The sequence below is a fragment of the Pleurodeles waltl genome, chromosome 7, assembly GCF_031143425.1.
Source record: "Pleurodeles waltl isolate 20211129_DDA chromosome 7, aPleWal1.hap1.20221129, whole genome shotgun sequence".
In the NCBI taxonomy this organism is placed as follows: domain Eukaryota; kingdom Metazoa; phylum Chordata; class Amphibia; order Caudata; family Salamandridae; genus Pleurodeles; species Pleurodeles waltl.
In genome coordinates, this window is record NC_090446.1 from 671,706,725 (window position 1) to 671,730,281 (window position 23,557).

The 23,557-nt window shown below is 42.9% G+C and overlaps 1 protein-coding gene across 1 annotated transcript in view; it reads left to right on the forward strand.

The window, feature by feature from the left end:
- Positions 1-5,653: 5,653 nt before the first annotated feature.
- DPYSL3 (dihydropyrimidinase like 3) overlaps positions 5,654-23,557 on the forward strand; it is a 305,571-nt gene continuing 287,667 nt past the window's right edge. The window contains exon 1 of the mRNA XM_069244670.1: positions 5,654-6,249. Coding sequence (XP_069100771.1) covers positions 5,899-6,249 — 351 coding nt within the window. The 5' untranslated portion in view covers positions 5,654-5,898. The remainder of the gene's footprint in view (positions 6,250-23,557) is intronic.

Sequence of the window (23,557 nt, forward strand, 5' to 3'; positions counted from 1 at the left end):
GCGAGGGTGGCGGTGAGCTGATCGTCGGTTATTCTTGTCCAGTGTCTTTGTGATGGCTGTAGTTGGGGTATGATGATGATGGGTGAGTTGAAGGTGAAGTGGATGCATCGGTAATATGTCCATGGGAGTTCGGTGGTGTGAAAGTGGCGGAGGTTCCTATAGTGAAGATGGGATCGAGAGTGTGTCCTGCCGAGTGTGTTGGCTCTGTCACGATCTGTCGAAGTCCTATGTTGTGGAGGTTGTGTAGGAGGGATGCAGCTCTGGGGTCTTGTGGTTTCTCAAGGTGGAAGTTGAGGTCTCCCAGCAGGATGTAGTCAGTGGCTGTGATGGCTTGTGCAGGGATGAAGTCCGTGATGGAGTCGGTGAAAGTTGTGCGGGTCTGGAGGGTGGTAAATGATGGTTCCCCTCTTGGTGGATATCGGGCTGGTGTGTAGCTTGAAATGGTGGTGTTCCATCAGGTTAGTGGCTTCTTTGGAGTCTTCGGAGTGTGTGTTCAGGCGAAAGTTGGACCTGTGAACAATGGAGATTCCCCTTCCTCCCCCACAGGGCTACTGGGGCGATCTTTTCGGGTGATCTTTTACCCCTGGGGATGGTGATGGTGATGTCTGGGCCTGAGGTGTTGTTGGTCCAGGTCTCTGTGAGGAATGCGACGTCTGGGGTGATGCTGTTAAGGAGGTCCCAGATTTCGGTGGCGTGTTTATGGAGGGAGCGGACTTTGAGGAGAATGCACTTCAGGGGTTTCGGGTTCAGTGAGTTGTTGCGGGTGGGTTGTGCTGGGTCCCGGGTCTTTGTGGTGGTACAGGTTTGACGGCAGTGGAAGAAGCTGAAGGGACCATGTGTGTTGCCTGGAGCTGCTTGCTTGCAGTTGTTGTTGAGACCTGGGTTCAGTGCGATGAGTTCCTCTGCTGTGTAGAGGCAGTGGGTGGCAGGACGAGGGATCCTGGCACTGGTCGCGTTTGGTTCACAAACGGGGCAGACGGGCTTGCCTTAGGCACGCCTTCAGCACGCCAGCGGCGTCATCCGCTGTACAGCTGCCCAGCGGCTGCCATTAAGTAGGGAAGGGGACAAAGGACAGCTCGGAAGCGGAAAACGTCGTGAAAAAGGGGCGGGCCACAGGGGCAGCAGCAGCAGGGATAGAGCGCGAGAGGGAGCAGTAATGGGGCCGCAGGTGCAGCAGCGGCAGGGGAGTGAGAGAGGTGGGAGAGCAAGAGTGAGAGAGAGAGAGAGCGGAGTGAGGGGAGAAAAACGAGGAGGAGAGAGTGAAATGCAGAAAGCGAAAGATACAAAAGAAACACAAAAGGAACAGAACACAGAAGGAAAAGCACACAAAGAGTGAACAGAGGCAAAAGAGGAAAAAGACAAAAGAGGCAGAGGGTAACCCAGTAGAAGGGCAGAGCTCTTCAACTAGACACCAGGGATGAGGCGCATGCAGAAGCCTGCGGGTGGAGGAGGGCCTCAAACTCTTGACAGAGGTCAGAGTTCAGATGAACAGATGGACTTACTTGCCGGAGGAGCTACGAGTTGGCAGAGCACTACACTGACCAGAGAATAGGGTAAACAAAAATACAAATAAACATAAAAAGTAATTAAGAACATACCTACAAGACAAAACGAAGAGAGGGTGGTGAAACCACAATAGAAAGATGACACAACCTCAACTCCACAACTGCAGATACGAAAGGGGAGGGAGGCCGGGATTTACAAAATGTGAACCTAGAAACGGGAACGTTGATAAAGCATAATCTAAAAGAGAAAACAAGGAAAAGAAAATGAGGAAGATTAATAACAACCAATTCCTTTAAATATTAGGTTCAATTCAACAGTACAAGGACCAAAAGATGCACAACTATATATTTCAAAGAATAGTATATTAATTAAGGCTCTGCTGTTTTGGAAATATCAATTTTTTCAGTTCTGCAGGATCAATAAAATTCTGAAGTAAAGCTGGATCTTCATATGTGGTGGTTCTATTATTGTAAGTTACCTAGAACAAATGGGAATGAAAAAGACCATATTGAGAATTAAGAGCTTTAAGAGCTTTAAGCGCTGGAAGCATGTCCAAGTTTATGGGCTCTTTCTATATTTAAACTTGGAGACATGGGCAGGTCTAGGAGTTTAGGCGAAAGCGATTGGAAGAAAGACGTTGGATCTGATCATTCAACACCCTCAGGGAGACCATAAATATGAAGATTATTTCTTCTATTTCGATTTTCCATGTCTTCATGATGTTTTTTCAACACAGCCACTTCAGACTGTAACAATTTAATGGCCGCAATTGAAAACTCCAATACCTCCACCTTCTGTTCTATATGAGACACTCTATTACCACATGCGACCATTTATCATCCAGATTTTGTAGTTATCTATTGGTGTCCTCCATATATGATTTAAGGGCTCTAATTTCTTCAAGAAGTAACTCCAAAGAGATGATATAATTTGCTTTGATAGGAGACGGAGGATCTTTTTTAGCTCTTTTATTAGCTGATGCAGATGATGTTACCGGCAGCTTGGTTGACAATTTATTAATCAAAGACGATGAAGAGGCAGATGTTATAGGTGCAGAAGAAACATTATCTTGGCTGGATTCACTCATGTTATCCATATTTGATAAGGAGGAAAATGAATTGAATAAAGAAATGCTATCAGAGCTTTTAGTAATCTGCCCTTTACTATTACTCAAATAAAGATTCCTAGATCTGCCCATAATTGTTTTCTTATGTTAATGTGGGAGTATGACGATTTGACAAAACAAACTTGGTGGTGGCTATGACTTTCTCTGATTTAAACCTTGCTGTTTGCGATAGAAGGCTTTTGCTGAATGCAGTGTTGTGGGTGGACTCAAATGCCTTCTTGGAAGATTTATAATCACTTCAATATGACTTTGCACATGTTCACAAAACTTTACATAAATGTAATTTGCATCACTACACTTACTCCTCTGTCAGTACTGTTAACGAATATCACATATGGCAATGTAGAGCAGCAGAGTGGTTCCCTTGTTCACCTTTTCTTCAATGCATTACTTGTATGTGCATTCATGAGTCACTGTTGCCCACTTCATGGGTAGAGTATCTCTCCCAAGGCGTGGCTTAATAAAACATCTCACATGTTAATATCACATGCAGGGCAGCTGGGTTGATATCACATGGTAAAACCTGTGTGAGATGGTCCAGTCCATGCAGTGAGATAAAAACTCACTGAACATACAATTTAACTTACATTCTTTAGCATCTAAAACTGTTTTTATTGCTTTCTTGCAGCCCACATAGTTATTTCAATGTTGAGTGACCGGAAGTCTCATATTTCTCCTGACTGTCCCAGCGCCTTTAGTAAAAATAAATATATGTCCCAGTTTTGAAAGGGAGGGTTTTTTGGGGGAGTACATTAATTAAGATTTTGTGCATGCTCACATTTCTCTCTCTTGTTACATACATCGCATAAGGAACAAAAGTTACTTAATTGTTTTAAGGGGTACCCTGCTGGTCTGCCTCAATCCATTTGTTCTTCACTAAAGATATTAAAGAGCTGTAATCAGTGTTTGAGAGCGTTTGACCCAAAGACAAAACTTAACTGGTCTTATCTGGCTTCATCACACTAGAGGAGGGAACTTTATTCCATTAAAAGTTATTTTGCAGTATTTTTTTCAACTAACGTTTAACAGAGGATGGCACAATGCTCTCTCAAGCTTGGAAAGGGACCCTGAACATTATCTTTTTCATGCAATGCAAATAATCTCCTTTCCAATTCAATGTACAAGTCTTTACTATATTTGTACTTACCTAATAGGTTTTATCATTTACTTTATGTAGTGTTCAATTTGTAAAAAAAAAAAAAAAGTATGTGCCAGGGTAGTCGTCAGGAGGCCACTGCACCTTGCACCACCTATTCCCTGAGCCAGTGCTGTCAATGACACTACCTGTGTCAGTGTGAAAATTCTGACTATTTGAGGCCCCAAAAGCCTTATGAACAGCTCGGGCAATGGGTATTAGCTGCTTTTAGTGTATATTGAACTAATAACCACTGTTGTTCTGCTCATCTCTAAATTACACAAACAGCGCCACCACGTGTCAGCTGTCATAAGTGCCAGTGTAAGTGCTGGTGCCAAGTTCAGGAAACCACTAGCTCAAATTAAATACTTACTTTATGGTACTTGAAGGTTGGTTTAACCATTAGTAACATAAGCTTGCATGGGTTTCCAGATGGCCCATTTGTTGCATCTTTTGTTGTGTATTGTAATATTGGCTTTTCACCTAATGACCATGTGAATCGAGATGGCATTGTGTGACGCATCGTGCGAACTAGCAGGTCTGAGCCTTGTATGTGAGATGCAGTCCAATTAGGTCAGTGTTTTCTGCCGGCCCTTCTGCGGCCAGGGTTTGTATCAACTTTTAGTCTCTAATAGGTTTTGTCAATGTGATTACCCTAGTTCGGTGCCATATAGAGGGAGCCCTTATTTCTTATGTTTAGTCGAGCCACTGTTCTCATCCACGTCAACTATGAAAAAGAGATGGGAGAGGTGAACGTAGTGAAATTATTCACACATGACAAGCGGATTGAAGCGATAGAAAGGAAGACACTTTGCCATTAGTTAACAGGCTTTCATTAGGAAACATTTGAGTCATTTAGGGGGATCTCAGTAATAAAGCAGTAGTATTCATTACTGCTGAGGGAAGTGGTGATAACGCTGAAGACAATGCGTGACCGCCGCAGAGAGACAAAGGATACTGACAGGCAGGGCGCTTCTGTGGGTTTCACAGTGCACAGTGTGCCCTTGTGTCCACACCCCTGATGCTGCTGTTCTCATCATTCCATGTTTCTTCTTTTGACCAGGCGTGTCAATGACCTGGCGCAGGAGCGCCGCCTACCGTATAAAGGAGGACACTCCTCTGCCTGCTCCGCTCAGACCTCCCTGTGACACCACTGCCTGTGTCTGCCTGAGCTCCAGTGATCTTTGCTCTCAGAAGTACCCCGTGCTGTCTATCTGTGCGAAGCCCTGTCTGCAGCAGCACTGCTCGTTACCAGCCGGGCTCCGAAGCAGTCCTGCCTTCCAGGAACCCTTCTGCTCTCTACACGCCCTACTCTACAGCCTGGCACCATACACGATCTCACCTCTTGTAACCCTGCTGGTTACCGTCTCTTGCCTGATCTGACGCCTGGCAGCCTGCCTGCACTCCTGTCTACTATCTCTGTTCTGGTCTCCTCTAAAGCCCCTGACTCTACTTTGTTCCTCTTGCTCTCTCACTCAGTCTCAAGTTACTATACCTCCCTTCCTCCTATCCCCCCCCCCCCACTAAACACAATTGCATCTCTTCATCTCTCGTATCCCAGCTGTCAATAGCCTGCTTCTTGCCCCCTGCCCTGCTGCGCCTCACCTTCTGTGTTTTACCTACATCTTTCTCCCTTTTTACCTCTAGCCTCCTACTCATACCCTACACACGACTTGCCCCGCATTCTCGTTTCTGCACTCCTCTAGCCTCCGCGATACCCTCGCCGCGCTCTCTTTCCTCCTCAACGTTCAAGCCTCCGTCCTATCCTGCTCGCTTCTTCCCTTGGCTTTAATCTCCACTCCCTGCTCTCTCCTCCCCTCAGCCGTCCCTCTCAGTGCGGAGCCCCGTTCGTCACTCCCTCCTCGTTCACAGCCTCATTTCCACCTCTCTCCCTCTGCCCTGTCATCCTCGGAGTGCAAGCCCGCTCCTCCCGCCCTCTCTCAGCAGCAGGCACCCTTTCCCTGTCAGCTTTCCGTTGGCACCAGCGTCCAGCTCCGCCACCCTGCTCCCTGCATCACCGAGCCAGCCCCTCCCTCACAGTTCTCCCTCTTTCAGCCGTATTCCTCCTAAACCGCCTTCTCCCCGCTTCCCACCGGTCCTCTAGTCTCCGGAGACGCTTCACCCTCCCACCATGGCATCGGGGAACCGGCGGACCCGGGATGAGGCCCCGGAGGAGGAGCTACCCTTCTACCTGGCCCGGCCGGGCACCACTGCCCAGGTGCCCCGGGTGAAGTATGGTGGCATGTTCAGCAACGTGGAGGGGGCCTTCGAGGCCAAGACCCTGGACTTCGGCTCCTTGGTTGTGGGGCAGAGGGGGGCCAAGAGCCCCCACAGCCCCACCAAAGCTGAAGTGCCCCAGGAGAACAGAAAAGGGGACCCGGTGTCACCAGCCCCTCAGTCGCCCATGGGCAACGGCAGCGCTGGCATCGAGATCAGGACCTCGGCAGGGAAGGAAGTGCTGCAGAACCTGAGCGATGAGAAGGTAGGGTGATCCTGCGGCTTCGTACAATCTCCCTACGGTGACAGGTCCCCGTGAGCAAAGCGTTTCACACCGCCACAAAACTCTGTGCAGGCAAGATTCTGTGCAAACGCTGCTGCGTGTAGACGGCTCTCTCTGCACACCAAACTCTCAGCACACAGCTCCCCCCACGCTCAACTCTGCAGACATCACCCTCTGCGGACACGAGCTTACTCAGAAACAACTTCACACTGTCAGAAAAAAGAGTATAATTGCAGAGGGGTACCTGCTCATGCTGTGCCCTGCAGACACAAGACACAGTTTAGTGTGGATGCGACTCTACTCTGGCTCGTGTCCTTGCAAATAGAGGTCCCCGTGAACACAACGCCACGTGCTGTCTAACCACTCGGTTGGCAAACCTCCCTGCGCACTCAACTCCCTTCAGACACACCTCCCAGCCAGCATAAATTGGTGCGGACACAAGTAAACGGACAGCGTCATCCTGCAGACATTTCCTTACAGACTCAAATCCCTTCAGACACAACTCACTGCACAAAATACATCCTCGAACCCCACATTTAATGCAGACACATTTCGCTGCGGATACAACTGCTTGCAAGCACACAACAATACACGATGCACGCCTTTGTGTGCCAAACACTACTTCCTGCAGGCACAACTCCACGTGCACCTCAACATGGACACAGCGTCTCGCTGACAGGAATCTCACTGCGTGTGGCACACTGCTGACACAACCCCGTGCTGAAAAAACTTGCTGCAGACATAATGACTTGTTAACAGACCTCCCTGCAGATAACGTCCAATGATGGAACAGCATCATGCTTAAAAAGCCGTAACTATCCAATGCCAATAACTGCAGCCATAACTTCATATTAGATGATGCACACGTCCCCTCCGACATATTGTGTTAAAATCATATTTCCCTGCAATTGCGCCTCCAAGTTTTCAGGCAACTGAGGGAAAGAATTCCTTTGGCGGTAGTTGCTAACCACGGCGGTATTTGTCTTGCTGTGCAATCCAACAACATCTGTGATCCGCTGGATGTACTCACAGAGTTGGCAGTATATGAAAAACAGAAACATTTGTCCCTGGCAGTCATACGTGCTAATGGCGCTCACTGCCCCCTGCTGGAGGGGCGACTTTAACAGAGCTCCAGTATATATATGCTGGCGGTAATTCTTGCAAACTCTATCGACCCTTCGACATAATCTTGGGCCAAAGGATGTTCCAGCAGGTGTACTGCTCCTGTCTTCGGCTCCTCCTCTTTTGCATCACGTGATGACAGCGCCTTCTCACGAGAAGTAACTCATCCCATCTCCCTTTGCACTGTTCACCCTCGTTTTCGCTCCTCTCTTGGCCCGCATCAGAAATCTCTTTTTAAGGAAATGGTTTAACAATGTCACTTTACGGCCAAATCAGTGGCCGTTACCGGAGGAAGCGGTGCTTGGCGCTGCGCGTTCTTTGCTCCAGAGTGTGTACTTTCCATTGTCTCGAAAGGGCGGGGAAAGAAGCTTAAATAACACTTAAAAGGATGTAGTTGTTGCTGCATTTTTAATGAGATCATATGGTTTGTGTGAAGAAGGCCTGGCGGCACCCATTCCCTTTGTGTGCTCCTCCGGTGCGGACACATGCTAGGAGTTTCTGTCCGACAGGATGCCTGGTTGTTTCTAAATTATTTATTGGAAAGAGTCAGCCTGAGCTTCCTGGCACCGTGGTACAGCAACACAGCTGTATCTCCTCAGACTTCCACACTTACCTCTGTTCACGGGGCAAAACGCCTAGAAGGCGCAGCCGCTTACTAAACAACTGGTCGAGTTTAAACAGCCTCGACCTTAAACAAAGAGAACATATATGCTCGTTGTTCCGATTGCTGCTGCCGCGAGTGAGTTTGTGCTGTGTGATTTGCAGCGCTCGCGCTTCGGGTTTCCAAAATGGCTCTCGGGCCTCTGGAAGCTGTCTTATGTGTAATGAAAACAATATGGCAAAAGGCACCGTTGAAAAAGTTTATCTCACGTGCTCTTTTCGCTCCAGCGCGTTAGAAGTTCTCAGGGGGAAGGCAAATGTACTCCTAAAGGCAACAGGACTGCAGCCAAAATGTAAGGATTGCTTTCTAGTTTTATTGCAGGAATGAAATGGGTCGGTCAGAGACTGATGTAGATGACATTTCTGTAAGTTCAGCTGCTAGTAAAGACTGTCTGACATTTTTCATCCATAAAAGGAAGCGGAAAATAAATTAAATAAAGTTGATTTAGGACTGCCGACGGAGATTTTCGACAGGTGAAAGACATTGAAGTGTTGGTAGACCCAGGCAATAGACTATTTCGCATTTTCCAGTTTGTAGCTCCAGGTTTTGACAGTGCAGCTGTCAAAGAGGCTGTTGGGTACACTATTCTTCACAAAAAGAAAACAAGAGATTTAAAATAGGAGAGTCCACACTTGGAAAATACCCTTATTCTTAGAGGACATTGAGCCCCTATATGTCATGCAGTCTGAATTGGATCAAGCACTCGAGAATAGTCACCAAAGTTTGTAAACAATAAAACAAATGACAAGGAATAGCCTCACACATCCACCTGTATGTCATACTTCACCATGGACCACCCTTGCTCGCTAAAGAATCCTCTAATGGAGGGCAGGCTTCCTATGTTTAGAGGAGGTATTTATGGTTGGAGGTTCAGGGAATGGATTTAGATAATGGGGAAACAAATCATGGTTCTGTCTCTCATGGGAACTACTTTTAATCCTTCATGAAAGCAACAAGTAATCTTTTATGAAAGCAACAAGATGGTTAGAAAATGGGGGGATGCCAAAGAGTGATAACTACCTCCGTATCTAAAAGGTCAACATGTTTCAGCCTTTGGCCCCATCCTGGGTAACTGGTTTTCATCAGTACCGGGGATCCCTATTTTCCTATACTGTTAATACACGCATGCTCAACGCACAGCAGACATACACGCAATACCCAATCTTTTCTTCCTAGATAGTCCTATTCAGACTGTAGGTCATATAGGGACTCAAGGGCCACTGAGAAAGCCCACATACACCTCTTGTTCCCTCAACACCCTGATAGTAGGAAGTCATAGTTTGTGTATTGCTTACACTATACATAGAGTGGACTGCCCTTTCAACCATTCACTTTCTTGGACTGCCTCTTTCTCCCATTGGCTTGATACATTGTCAATCATATCTTGGCTCCATCCAATTCTCTCACCTAATACTAGTGGCTATTTAGTTGTATTCTTCAATGTCTACTTCACTCCATAGAGTGTATTGAACTGCGTGAGGAACTACTCTTTGCAACTTTAGCCCTGTGTGCCCACTCCTGCAATATCTCGTTTCTGAGAGTTGCTCTACTGTACTAGAGGTTCATATGTTAGGACATTATTATTAGATATGTTGGCAGTGCCAATCCTTGCTTTTGTAGGACAGACCCCACTTTGCAGTCAAAACTTGGTAACGTCTATAAATGTAAAGTTTAGGAGTGCTCAGTCACAAGTCTGCCCCTATATTTTTGGTATTCACATAGGTGACATAACGTGTTCCTTGTTGATATAAGAGATGACATCGATGGATGCAATGGAAACTTTCCCAAAGGACGAGGAACCCGATCAATTTCCACAACGTGTTTTGTAAGCTACTGCACAACATGTGCATTCATTTGCATGTGACCAGCATCCAAACTGTGAATGACCTTTCAGTTTTAGAATCAATTCATCAGTTTCACGTTAATGGTCAACCAGATGTTTGCTAAAACCAAATATTGGAAAAAAAGTAGACATCCAGCCAAAACGTGTTTTACAATCAGGGTTGATATCACAAATGTTTGCTGTTTGTACCCAAACTACCAGATCTCCTTCAAAATTCAACTTAACACAGTAGACTGGACCTCACAATATTATTATCTTAAGTCTAAAGCTTTGAAAGTAGCCATCAGTGCCCCATCATAAGGATGTCTCCTCTTTACTGCAACACCACAGACTCGATCCAATCCAGTTCTGATAGCTATAACCAGGTGGTGCCTACCACCTGGGGAGTGGGTTCCACAACACAGTACTAATGTCAAAAGCCTCACTGACATAATCTTAAAAGATTGCAGATATCAATTCAGATTTATATTTGTCATGCACATATTGCTCTATAATCTCTGCCAAGAAGCATAGGCAGTAATTAGTTTGAAGTGAGGATACACAAGGACAGTGCCAAACTGGAAACCAAAATCACCCGTGGCAGATATGTTCAAGCTAGCCCCACTTTGCACAAGCCTGCAGCAAGACCTAGGACGGTGGAAGGGGCTTAGGTCATGGCAGCCATTTCTGCTGTATAAGCAGCCCTACAGCAAATAGCATGCGTGGTGCACCACCAACGAATTGTCATGGCCAGCCAAGTCAATCGCTTTATAAAAACTCTTTAGCCATGCTGCATAGCATCCGGGATGCTGTTCAGCATGGCAAAAAACGTTGGCCAATCCAGGAGGTCCCTTAGGCGAGACCTTTGTGAAACTTGTTTATTCTTGACTCACTTTACACTGATTTGCCTTGTATCCAACTGAATACCTTATGTTGATTTCCCACTTCCTGGCAGGACTTTGTCCTATAGGTGGTTGGGCGGTCTCAAAAGAGTTTGTGCACTAATCTATTTTGCTAAATGAATATGCCTTGGCACTAAGAAACCAAAGGTATGGGATACTTTGCCATCGGTATGCAAATTACACCCTCATTTATGCCTCATTCAAGGGGAGCATGGAGGCAGCATTCAGGGCCCTCGTAGGTGTGCGGATTTATTTGCCAGTGGTTTTCTATGGGTGTAAGAAAGAGCTGATGACTGCGAGATCAGAGAGTCCTTTGAGATGAGGTGAAAGCAGTGTGATTTGCTACCGTGCACTGGTTAGATTCCACACCCTTTGGTCAAGACTGGTTTAAATGAGCAGCAGGCGCTTCATTCATAGTATCTTGGATGTGTAGCCTGCTCAAGTGACTACTACTGTCAGGAAGGATGGGTTCTAGATGATCACACTTAGGAGTCTATAATTGCTTTTGTTGGCTCTAACTCTGGACATTCGTCCCATGAATTTGCGGAAAGACGAGTAAACAACAGTAGTGGCCTCACAGTATAGTTTCCTCTGTACTTCACTAGGCGCCTCTAAGTAGAAGCCCAAAGCTCAGACGGGGGCACACGTTTCTTGTTTTCAGGTTATGATATATGATCTCTGCTTGTTTACATAATACTGCTAGTACGAATTCTACAATCACTACTTTTAATACTAATAACAACATCAACCACTCATATAATAATAATTTTAAAAACGTGTTTTAAAATTGTGCCTCAGATTACAATGTTTGCTGTTTTGAAGTGTTGGAAGTAGTTGGTATTATTAGCTCGCTACTTCAGTTGTGCCCAGTTAGTAAATCTAAGAACCATGAAGTCCATGTTGGACTAGCGGAGTTTACATCAAGACCTGCTGGTCATAACACACGTTACCATATAACTTGTGGAGCCATTTGTCTGCCCATTTGTTTCAAGGTCAACATGTCTATTTATTTTTTAACTTAGCAAGTCCCCTAGGTTTTCTGCTCTAGGATTATTGGCACGTTGGAGAGCAGATGTTTGGTGTGCCCTGTGAATATTGAAACCACCATATCAATGGGAAACAATATCGAGGACAGAATATAGAAAATAAAGTATGGTCAGGTAAGTAATTTTAGATTTTCTGTATCTAACTCTACATATATGTAGCTACCAGGTAAATATATATTCAAAACATGTAGCTATGGAAGTATGAATAGGACATCTATATGTCACTATGGGCACTTACCTTCCAATATTTTATCCCTTGATATTCAGTCAGTAATATTCTCATACTATAATATTGTTGGTGTCAATTTACAGTAGTACACCCCAGAGATTTAAATAATTAAATCCTCAGAAGAAGTGTGACTACTCACTGGAGCAGGGGAACCAGAGTCGCACTGGCCGATAGGTCAATCCGTCAGATCAATGTGTGGGCTGGTGTTTGTAGTCATTGTGGCTGGATTTTATGGCCAGATGGGCCGTTTTACTATTGATTTCCCCGATATCACTACATTTTAGCTATCTACACAGTTAATGGGTTAATGTTTATTTTAGTGGTCAGACCTATATTTGTGATGCAGCCTGAATCTGTAGGGAACTCCCCCTATCTTGAAATTAGGATAACACCAAACCTCACATAATTGAACTTTTAAGATGCACAATTACCACTTTTCTGAAAGCATTGTGTCTGACTGAAGGATGTTTTATTATCTTTTGTTCTACCATAAATATATGTTTAGCTGCATAACGTAGGCTGAAAGACCTTTTGCACAATTTAAGGGTAGTTATCATAAACATAGGATGATGGTGGCATAACATCTGAGAAATTGAGAAATTATAATAGAGTTCTTTGAAGAGATGTCAGAACGTTTGTCACAGACCACGTACACTATATTGTAAAGTGTGCATTGCCAGAATAAGGGTGTTATCATTATTCTACAGATACCAAGTAAAAGTTGGGGTGAAATAGTGGATTTCGTACGATAAAATCCTATGTGGTAACTTGATAAATAGCACGACTAGCACAGCAGTACTATTTGTCAGAACTGCAAATAATATTTGTCAGAACTGTAATTAATATACACAATGCATGCCAATGGTAAGATGGGATATTTGAAAACATGAAGAATAGAGTTAGAATCTCTAGTGCAAAATTAAACACACCAAAAAGGAGTTTGACATGTGTTGCCAAAAAGATGAGCATCAGTTAATACAAGTCAGATGTAAAAAAAAAAAACTGAACTCAGAGTGTGTTGAAACTTGCAGAGATTTTGTATTTTCTATAAATATCAAAACCTGAAAAAAATAAACATGCTGCAATAAATATCGTTTATCCATTTATCACTGTTCATTTAGAAAAAACAGAGCAGAAGAAGGAAAGGCAGATTTCATTTTTGTACCTTTCTCTTCGGCTGCTGGCTCTGACAGCAGGCATTTTAACCTAAGGGCTGAACTGCAATAAGTTATTACTTAATAAAGAAATGACATTGCTACTCAAATATAATAACTTATTACAGTTGAGTTCTGACATTACAACACCTGCTGCCAGAGCCAGCAGCGAAGGTGAAGGGTAGGACACAGATCATGATCAAAACTGCAGTTTAAGAAACAAACACAAAACCTGTCCTTGTCTCCTCTCCATTGCTCTTTTTTTCTAGATGAACAAGAATGATTAGAAAGGAGACTTGTATGGCAAAATGTTTTTTTTGCAGCTGTAGAATGTCCTTACATGCTTTCTAATGTTAATCTGCGCATTTTCAGTTAAAGCATTTTGTTTTAAAATCTGAATTGTATTAAATTGATTCTAATATATTTTGCAATAAATATCTAACTGCTTTTTTGTATGTTTAATTTTGCTCTACACATTCTACCTTTATTCTTTATCCTTACAAACATTCTAAATCTTTCATATTATAAAGCAACACAATGTGGATTTAACCGATTTGTGGGAAGGGTGATGGGGTGACCATGTATTATAAGGAATAAAGTATTCCTGCCATAAATTATAAGGATATTGCAAGTCACCCTAGAGTTCCATGACCTTATAATGGAACTTGGTCTATGTTCCTGTATGTGCTAATGTAATGAAAATAAATGTGGTGCAATGGCTCATGTTATTTGGAGCAACTCTACTGGTAAATGTGCATTCACAAATTTATTAATACAGAGCAAATATTAAATTGAGTTTATTACCACAGTACAACACATTTGACTGCCTCACTGATTGTAACAATTACATAAAAAAGGGTTATAACTCTCCTGATATGAATCATATCGCTTCACTGTGACCTTACATTGGTATACAAATTTAACTCCTGTGTTCCTGTTTTGCTTAAATACCTTTTGCCAAAACATATACTCATGAAAAAAACAATGGTGTAAACTATGCAGATGCAGAATATATTATTCTATTTATTACTACTGTAAAGGAATATCAGGTGAATCATGACTCATCAGATCTAAAAACAATGCATTTTTTAAAATGTTTGTATAAGTCCTTTTGACTACACTATAAAGCGCTTAAGTTTTGTTTCTGCTGTGTCTGTCAGTACGGAATTAATTCTTCCTGCATCAATGCTGAACATATTGGAATTGCTAGACTATTTGTAGGTCACGGAAATACAAGATGTCCTATGGTGTTTATGAGGATACCTGACAGCCCAAGTCCAAATGATCCAGGGATTTAGTCCTGTCTTCTCATTTTCACAACGCGCATTAAAACACATTTCCCTCTCTCCAACCCACTGATTCATAGCTCTTTTCTGCTTCCTTAAAGCCATTCTTAGAGTTAGGTTACCTCTTGGGATCTCCCAGGACTGAAAACGCCAAAGAATGTGGCTGTTTAAAGCCAAAAATAAACTACAAACGACGTAGATTAGGATGTAGTAACTACAGTATTAGAACCTGGGTTGACTAGCACTGAGGGAAATGTATCACTCGCAGACATTCCTGAAAACTGAACACCTGTTACTAGTCACGAATTTCAACTCTGTAGTTGTTGCAGTGCTTAATTTGTAAATAAAAACGTGCTGGTTCCCAAAGCTCTCCTCTGAAACACGGGGCTGCTGTTATAAAATGTGTGATCACGGGATACCGAGGCAGCGTAATCCTGAAGCCATCTCGGGCCTCTTCAATCCAGTTACAGCCACACCCTGCCCCTTCAGCTCACTCTTACAGCTTTCTGCTTTCTCCCTTTGTGACGCTTTAACGTGTTTCTCTTCCTCTGTCTTTCCCATAAGTGCCTTTTGCTCACAGTAAATGCTTGAGGCAGAAGAATAAGTGCAGGCCTTTAAAAAAAGTGCTGGTGCCCCACACCAGAAAAAACAAGCACAAATTAAGCACTGAGTTGTTGCCTTAATTCTACACTCTTAACATCTTGTATCACTTGCCCATCCTGGATTGTGCTTTGTTGATATAATTAAAGCCTGAATCGATCTATGGTTGTCAGCCAATTGTTTATCTTTACTCACCCCACATTAGGATGAGGGCCCTCTAGTGTCAACTACTGAATGAGGCGCACCTTTCACTTCCTTGAATCATGCACGCCCTCACATTTCTACTTGTCTCGAAACATGCTTTTGATCTCACCCACTTTACTGTTTAATATGAAGATGTGCATTGCACTGGCCCCCAGGTTCTTGCCTTAACTCTCGAAGGTCAGCACTCTTTTTTCATGCTTTATTCCTTTACACCAAGTCTGCTTACACTAACATTCATAAACTCCCTTCATCCATTACACCTCTGATAATGGATCAACTAACTCCTGAATTTTCTGCACATTCGACAACACATATCATGGCTCACAATTTTACAAAACAGCCCTTTCATTTTCGGAGTCTATTGACAATATCTGTCCCTTGCTTCCTTCTTCTCCTACAACATCCCAAGCTATTCTGCTATTTCTAGAAGGATAAATTAATCAATTTTCCTGTTAACATAAAATCAACTTCCTTGGTGCATGGCAAGATATTTCTGTCAACTTCTTCTGTTACCGTTGTCTCTTCACGACAGCATGGCCACACGCCATTTCATTCATTGTTACAACCCGCCAGTATAATTCCAACCGTTGCCAAATATTTAGTATGACATGGTTTCTTTTTGTCAACTCCTGTCCCTCTGCTGCTTGAAAGATACACAGAAGGAAATCACTCTTCCCATTTCCAATTCCGAGTTTCTTTTTACCCTAAAAATTCTTAACCAACAATTCCAGATAAGAGGTTGATTCTATATCCACAGCCAGCTCCTCTTTCATAGCCTAAGTTATTGTTATTCTCAGGCTTGCATCATTAACACGTCCTAAAGCTATCTTGCGCCTCCATTTCCTTCAAAGAACAATCTCCTCACAACTGTTGCTGTTAGAAGATCTTTAGAATCATGAAGAAATCGATTTTTCATATTTTGGGTTTGCATTGTTGATAAAGTACAGGCGTACTCAGTTCTGTTAGAAGAAATGGCTTCTGCAGTAGGGTGTTGCTTCCTTTTCTTTCAATCATCATTCCATTCCAGATATGTCTTCATTTTCCAGTCTCAAGTACATATTATTGCACTATTTGGAATAGATTTCAAAAGAAATAATAGACTACTAATAAAAGGCTTTTTTTCCCCTAAAAAAGTCACTTCAGCAATGTTATGGTGCACTGCTTGACCCGAATGTGCATAAATGTTTTAGAATTTTAAACAATGATTAGGCACTTACAGTTCGGTCTCATTCATGCATATAGTGTGTCTATTACCACACATGGTAGAAATCGAAGAAGTGCACCCTTAACTATATTGGATCACCTGTTACATTTCAAGTTTTACTAACACTCAGCTAAACATTTCATTTGCAATAGATGGGCAGGTAAAAAGGAAACTGAATAATGTATAACAATGGAAAGGATAGAAATATGCTTATGGAGCAAACCAACAGTTGTCTTGACTATTTCACCAACGTGTAACTTTAATAAATAACGAATTTCATTGGGTGGGAAATGGACATAGCATTGGGTCAACCTATGCAATAAGAATTGTATTCATCAGAGGCCACTGGCCTTTTTACACGCAGTTACTTAGAAGTTTCTAGTTTGACAGCTAATAGGTTCTTAAAATATCATTTTCCACCTTTGATTCCCCATAAGCACAAGATTATTGTGGTCTGTAGGTCAGAATACCATATACAGAAATATCTAGTGACATGAATATCATGTCCTAAATATCGTTTACAAAAATATCAGTCCGTTGGATGTACATTTTCTATTAGTTCTAATGGGGCGATAGGTTTGCAGTCCATATTTCTGTCACAATATTTGTGTGGCTATTCTGTAAATTATATCCTGAAATAACACCTTCCCGGTACTGAAGCATGAATGCTTTTGACAGTGTAGAGATCCCCTTAGGGGTTTGAAGCCATACTTGGAGAGTTTGCTCAAGTTTCCATCTGCCTGTTTCTGATTCCAAAGTGGCACCCCATGCTCATTTCTGTGATATCAACATGCGGGGTTATTTAGTTATTTTTTTATTTATTTTTGCAGTTTTACATAGTTTATACAAAATCCGGGTGTATCGGAGTGTTTTGCGTGAGCACCAGTTACATCATACAGATTTTTTCTTCTTTTTAGGGTGGGATAACTTAAACCAGAATCACAAGTTGGTGAGCTGACACATGGACTTAAACCCATTTGGCCAATTCTAAAGTCGGCAGCTCTAGCCATAGCACCAAAGGGCATATTTATACTCTGTTTGCACCGAATTAGAGTAATTTTTTTTACTCCAATTCGGTGCAAAACTAACTCCATATTTATACTTTGGTGCTAGACCCGACTCGCGCCAAATTTATGGAGTTAAAGTCATTTTCGGAAGTGGAGACCTACCTTGCCTTAATGTGATGCAAGGTAGGCGTTCCCGTGCAAAAAATGACTCTATGGCCTTAACACCATATTTAGGGGCATATTTATACTCTGCAGCATATTTATACTCTGTTTGCACCGAAATAATGTCATTTTTTAAACTCTAATTCGTGCAAAACTAACTCCATATTTATACTTTGGTGCTAGACCAGTCTATCACCAAGGCCCTGATTTATACTTTTTTTGTGCCACATTAACGTCATTTTTTGACACAAAAGTGGTGCAAACTTACAAAATATTGGCCCTTATTAATACTTTTTGCTGCAAAACTGCACTAACTTAGTTTTGCACCGAAACGTTTAGCGCTGGCTTGCACCATTTCTGTGCACCAGCCGGGCACCATATTTATGGAATGGTGCAAGCCGGTGCAAAGGGTAGGCTAGAGTAAAAAAAAATGACTTTAGTCGGGTGAGGCTGGCAGTATAGAAGAAGAGGTTTAGCACAAAAAAATTACTTGAGGCAGATTAGAGTAAAAAAAAAAATGACTCTAACCAGATTAGCGTCATTTTATGGTGCTAAACCTACCATGCCACATGACTCCTGCTTTAGAGAAGGCAGAAGTCACACCCACCACCCCAATGGCCAGCACAGAGGACAAGGGTACCCTTTGCATGGCCATTGCACCCGTGCCATGTACGGGTCCCATTTCAGGGCCCCCTATGGCACTTTCAAAAATAGAATGCAATCTTACCTGTACTTACCTGGGGTGGGGTCCCCCATCCTCCACAGTCCCTCTGGTATGGGTGGGGGTGCCCCTGGGGCCTGGGGAGGGCACCTGTGGGCTTATTCCATATTGTTCCACCATGGGAATAGACCCACAGGTCCCCTAACGCCTGCCCTGACCCAGGCTTTCAAAGATGACCCCTCCTCCCTCACTTGCACCATTTTTGCATGGGAGAATAAATATGGAGTTAAGGTCATAGAGTCATTTTTTGCACGGGAACGCCTACCTTCCATCTCATTAAGGCAAGGTAGGTTTCCACTTCCAAAAAATGACTTTAACTCCATAAATTTGGCGCTAGACGGGTCTAGCACCAAAGTATAAATATGGAATTAGTTTTGCACCGAATTAGAGTAAAAAAAATGACGCTAATTCAGTGCAAACAGAGTGTAAATATGCCCCTAAGAGTAAAAAAATGACGCTAATCTGGTTAGAGTCATTTATTTTGACTCGAACCTGCCTAATGTCATTTGTTTTACGCTAGCCTATCCTTTGCACCGGCTTGCACCATTCCATAAATATGGTGCCCAACTGGTGCTAAAAAATGGTGCAAGCCGGTGCAAAAGTTTTTGGTACAAAACTGCGTTAGTGCAGTTTTGCACCAAAAAGTATAAATAAGGACCCAAATCTTCTCCTTCTCAATGGCCCTTGAAAATAACAAACACACAGCCAAAATGAGAATAGTACAATGAAAGAAAAGCCAGTGGTGCAAGGGATATCCCTGTAAGAGTTACATTTCCTGCACCCGGCAACAGATTAAACTTTTAAAATGGTACAGTAGCAACCAGCATCATTGTACTGGAGGTCAGCAGCACGCTTAACTTCCTTGATTGAAATAGCATAGGTCACCTTATACCATGAGCCTTGACTGATTATTTCTCACCTCTAAGGCACAGTACCACGAGCAGAGTTTCTTACCGCACCTATTTCCGTGCCCCCTAGCAGGTGTGAGAAAGTGGTGTAACGAATCTTGAGGGGCAAAATTACAAAGAAAGGGAGCACACTGCCTACACTCCAGCAACAAAGTCCAACCCCAATGCATCATGGTAAATGCAGTCGAATTCGTAGTCCATTCCGAAAGTAATAAAGTCTTTCACCTCTGTAGGTGCAGCAAGTGCTGTTTATCCCTGTACACGTGTTTCTGGGTTTAGCCCATCATCAGCAGGGAGCAGCATGGTATAGGGGCTTGCTTGAAATGCTGCCAAATGTTTTCTCAGGTTTATGTACCTCTCATGGCGCACAGGTGCCTCCCAAGGCTCGTCAGCCGTGGCTCAAGGGAGCCGTCCAAAGACAAAATTACAAAGAAAGGGAGCACACTGCCTACACTCCAGCAACAAAGTCCAACCCCAATGCATCATGGTAAATGCAGTCGAATTCGTAGTCCATTCCGAAAGTAATAAAGTCTTTCACCTCTGTAGGTGCAGCAAGTGCTGTTTATCCCTGTACACGTGTTTCTGGGTTTAGCCCATCATCAGCAGGGAGCAGCATGGTATAGGGGCTTGCTTGAAATGCTGCCAAATGTTTTCTCAGGTTTATGTACCTCTCATGGCGCACAGGTGCCTCCCAAGGCTCGTCAGCCGTGGCTCAAGGGAGCCGTCCAAAGACAAAATTACAAAGAAAGGGAGCACACTGCCTACACTCCAGCAACAAAGTCCAACCCCAATGCATCATGGTAAATGCAGTCGAATTCGTAGTCCATTCCGAAAGTAATAAAGTCTTTCACCTCTGTAGGTGCAGCAAGTGCTGTTTATCCCTGTACACGTGTTTCTGGGTTTAGCCCATCATCAGCAGGGAGGGGCCTTGGGGTCACAAATGCTGGAATGGAATACAGGGTGCTCCCCATTTTGAATCTTGAGTGGCCCCCACTACATTGTATTTTCCCCCCACCTCCAGAGTCACACAGGAGCTCTCAGGCCAGGTGCTGTGCTGAGTGGGGCCACCTGTATCTTTTGGAACTTCCCCCAACCCTGCAGCTCAAGGGCTGCGGGGGCCTTTGTTGCGCTACCTCACTCCAGTATATAACAAGCTGCACGACTCCACACTATGCCACTCTATCACTACTTTACCACTATACTACTGTGGAAAGACAGAAAGTCAAATTTGATTGCTAACTCACTAAATTATCATTTTACCTTAAAAAGAGCAACACGCTATTGTGCAATCCAGTGAGTATCTAAATGATTTTGATCCTGTGCATGTTGTGAATGTTTTTAAGGCTGAATACGACTTGTCCAATCTAGGAATTTGTCCAGGCTCGGACCTTGGTTCTTATTGTGTCTTGGATTTGCACTTAGAGGATTGTTTAATGTTAAGGTTTACAATATGCTGTTTGGCGTGAATCATCCGATCATGAATGGGAATCGTTATGATGGTAAATTAAGCATTTGCGTTATCTTGTTCAGCTGTTTGCATCAGAAGTGGAATGCTTTGGTTCTTCTCCTGTGGATCTTCGCTCCTGCCCATCCTCTCCTGGACTGCCCTACCTTAATCAGTTTCAGTGGTTTTATATATAACGCCACTACAAGGAACTCCTTCAATAGCTGAGACAGATCACTTTGCTGGAGTTTGTGTATACGTTTTTATCTCTTATTCTAAATTGCCTTTGGTTGTGCTCACCATTGTCTTGTTCCAGACCCAGAAATCATTAAAGTTCATTATAATTTGTTTGGTCGCCTGCCAGCAGTCCATCTTCTGATGAACCTCTGATTCTGTTGCTTATTGTGTTTCTCATTGTCTTGCTTGCACTGTGTTTCTTCATCTACTCTGTTTTTGTCTGCACATTTTGTACTGACAGTGTTGTTCTGGCACGATTGCATCTTGTAGCATCAGTACAGAAGAACATCCCTGTAATAGTCACGTATGCAAAAGTTTCCATGAAGCTTTCTTCCAGAGAATCAAGGGTCTTGAATGCAGCAAGGACATTGTCAGAAAAACAGTAACGTGGAATTTAAGGGTCGAATGAGCTGAGGGACTTTATAACTGTATCAGTAGTATGCTTTACTACGTTTCAGCTACGTTTCGTTTTGTGGATGTGGCATTTGCTTTCTCTGATATCGTAGATAGCTGGCACATTTTGGGATTAGGAATCTAAGGAGGACTATTGGCAAAGCCAATAGGTCGGATTTGAAGTGTCTAACTATGCAAATATAGGCAATCACAAATGTTTTTGTGCATGTGCTTATTGTGTTAATGCCAGATCTATTGGGTTTGCCAACATCGAGGAAAAAAGTAGGAAAACGTTTCTCTTTCTGGAAAGTATGCATACAGAACATAAAGAAATGAATGAGAAACAGGGTCATGATTCAAGGCACTTGTCAGATGTAAAATAGCCCGACCTGCATTTGAATGGTTGCATGACTTACAGGGAGGAATAATACACCAAACAGCCAATAGTATGAGGTCAGAGAAAGGAATATTCCTTTGCATTGAGCAAAAGTAAAAATAGAAAATGGTACTATAGTTAATTATAACTTGATATTATGTACACCTAAAGGATCTTTCAGTCAACTCTCTTCATTCCATTGGTCTGTTCAAGTGTCATTGACATTTTGTTTCCACCCATTACAACCTAAAGCATGGGGCAGTATGTCAGGCTACTACTTCCATTGATTCTCTTCCCTGTGAGAACGACATATTGCTCTTCCATATCTACCCGATTCCATTTGCTGCCTATTTAAAATGATTTAAATTGATTTTGGCAGTGTGTCATTTTACCTACTTTTTTATTTGCAAAACTATCCAAACCACCCTTACGCAGTATCATTTTTTCTTGGTATTACTTTTTTACGGTTTTCATCTCCAAGGCATATGTTTACAAAAGTAAATCCATAAATAAAACAGTTTACTTGCCAAGACCCGAGTTAGTGGTTTTCCAGTGCTTGTTTGCTAAGCATTCACACATTAACCAGTCAGACTTCAGCCAAAAGCTTCAATTCAGGCCGGTTGAGCAGTTTCTAGCACCTTTATCAAATTTATCAGTTGACCTTTTACTGTAACAATTATATAGGAACTCATGCCTCAGATGAGACAAGGAATCATTTTTGTTGTGTATTATTCAATTGTAATGTATAGAGATGCACTCACAAAAAATGAAAAGCCAAGATCTGCAGAAATCTTCACATTTATCAGAAGTTCAGAAAGACAGTGAAATAGATGATGAGAAAAAGTATGAAGCAAAATATGAAAGTGAAGGCTTTAACCTGCATTCCCCGTACATTTTGATTTTCCACGCTTTTGTTTTCTTTAGAATTAGCTGACAAATACCAGGCTTGTCCCTTTACTCAATAGCACTTTGTGTGCTGTGGTTTCTGAGCCCAAACCTACCCTGCTAAAAGTGGATTTACAATTCCCAGAGTGAGACCTCCTATTGGCTAAAATGCTTGGCCTGGGTATAGGTGTCACCCATGACAACTGACAGCTGCATAATGTCATGCCGGCATTCTCGCATTTTCAGAAAGAAAGTGCAATACAGTGTTTTGGTAGATACAAGATGGAAGTGACAGAGCAGTTCTGGCTCTTACTATTGCAAACTAGGAGATTTGCAAGGATAACTTTCAGCAAGGTGTTGTTTTTGTTGTTGCACTTTGCTAAATTGTCCCTTCCTGCACATAAACAATCATTCCCAGCAACGCAGGCACCCTTACACTATTGTGCACAGGCAGCGTACCTTTGTCTTCTAATTGACAGCATTAGGAAAATAATACTCTGGTCTCTGGATGGAAACAATAAAAAACAGGAAAAGGAGGGCGTTTAGTGCCATTCTGGGCCAAAGAAACAGCCCTTAGTTTAATAAGGAAAAAGTTGGTTGAGCTTTAAAGGGAAGAATTTTTTCTTGGAGTTCTCAAGGAGGTGCCAGTCTCCATGCTGAAATTCACCCTCCAAAAGTATGTAGTGCAATGATGAAAATAGGTGAAGGTGTAATGTGCCATTTTGAAGAGGGCTTTGTGTCAACTTCTGTTCCTTGGCTTCCTAGGCCTCGGGTGCGGGCAGGGCTTATTGATTCATGGGATCCATGAAGCTTTTTGTGAATGAGTTATTGCATTTAGGCCTTTAAAAGGACTCTTTGAGTTATTTCTACCAAGTTTAATATGAAATATTTTAGGTCGCTCATGGAATAACTCTAATTTAATATCTG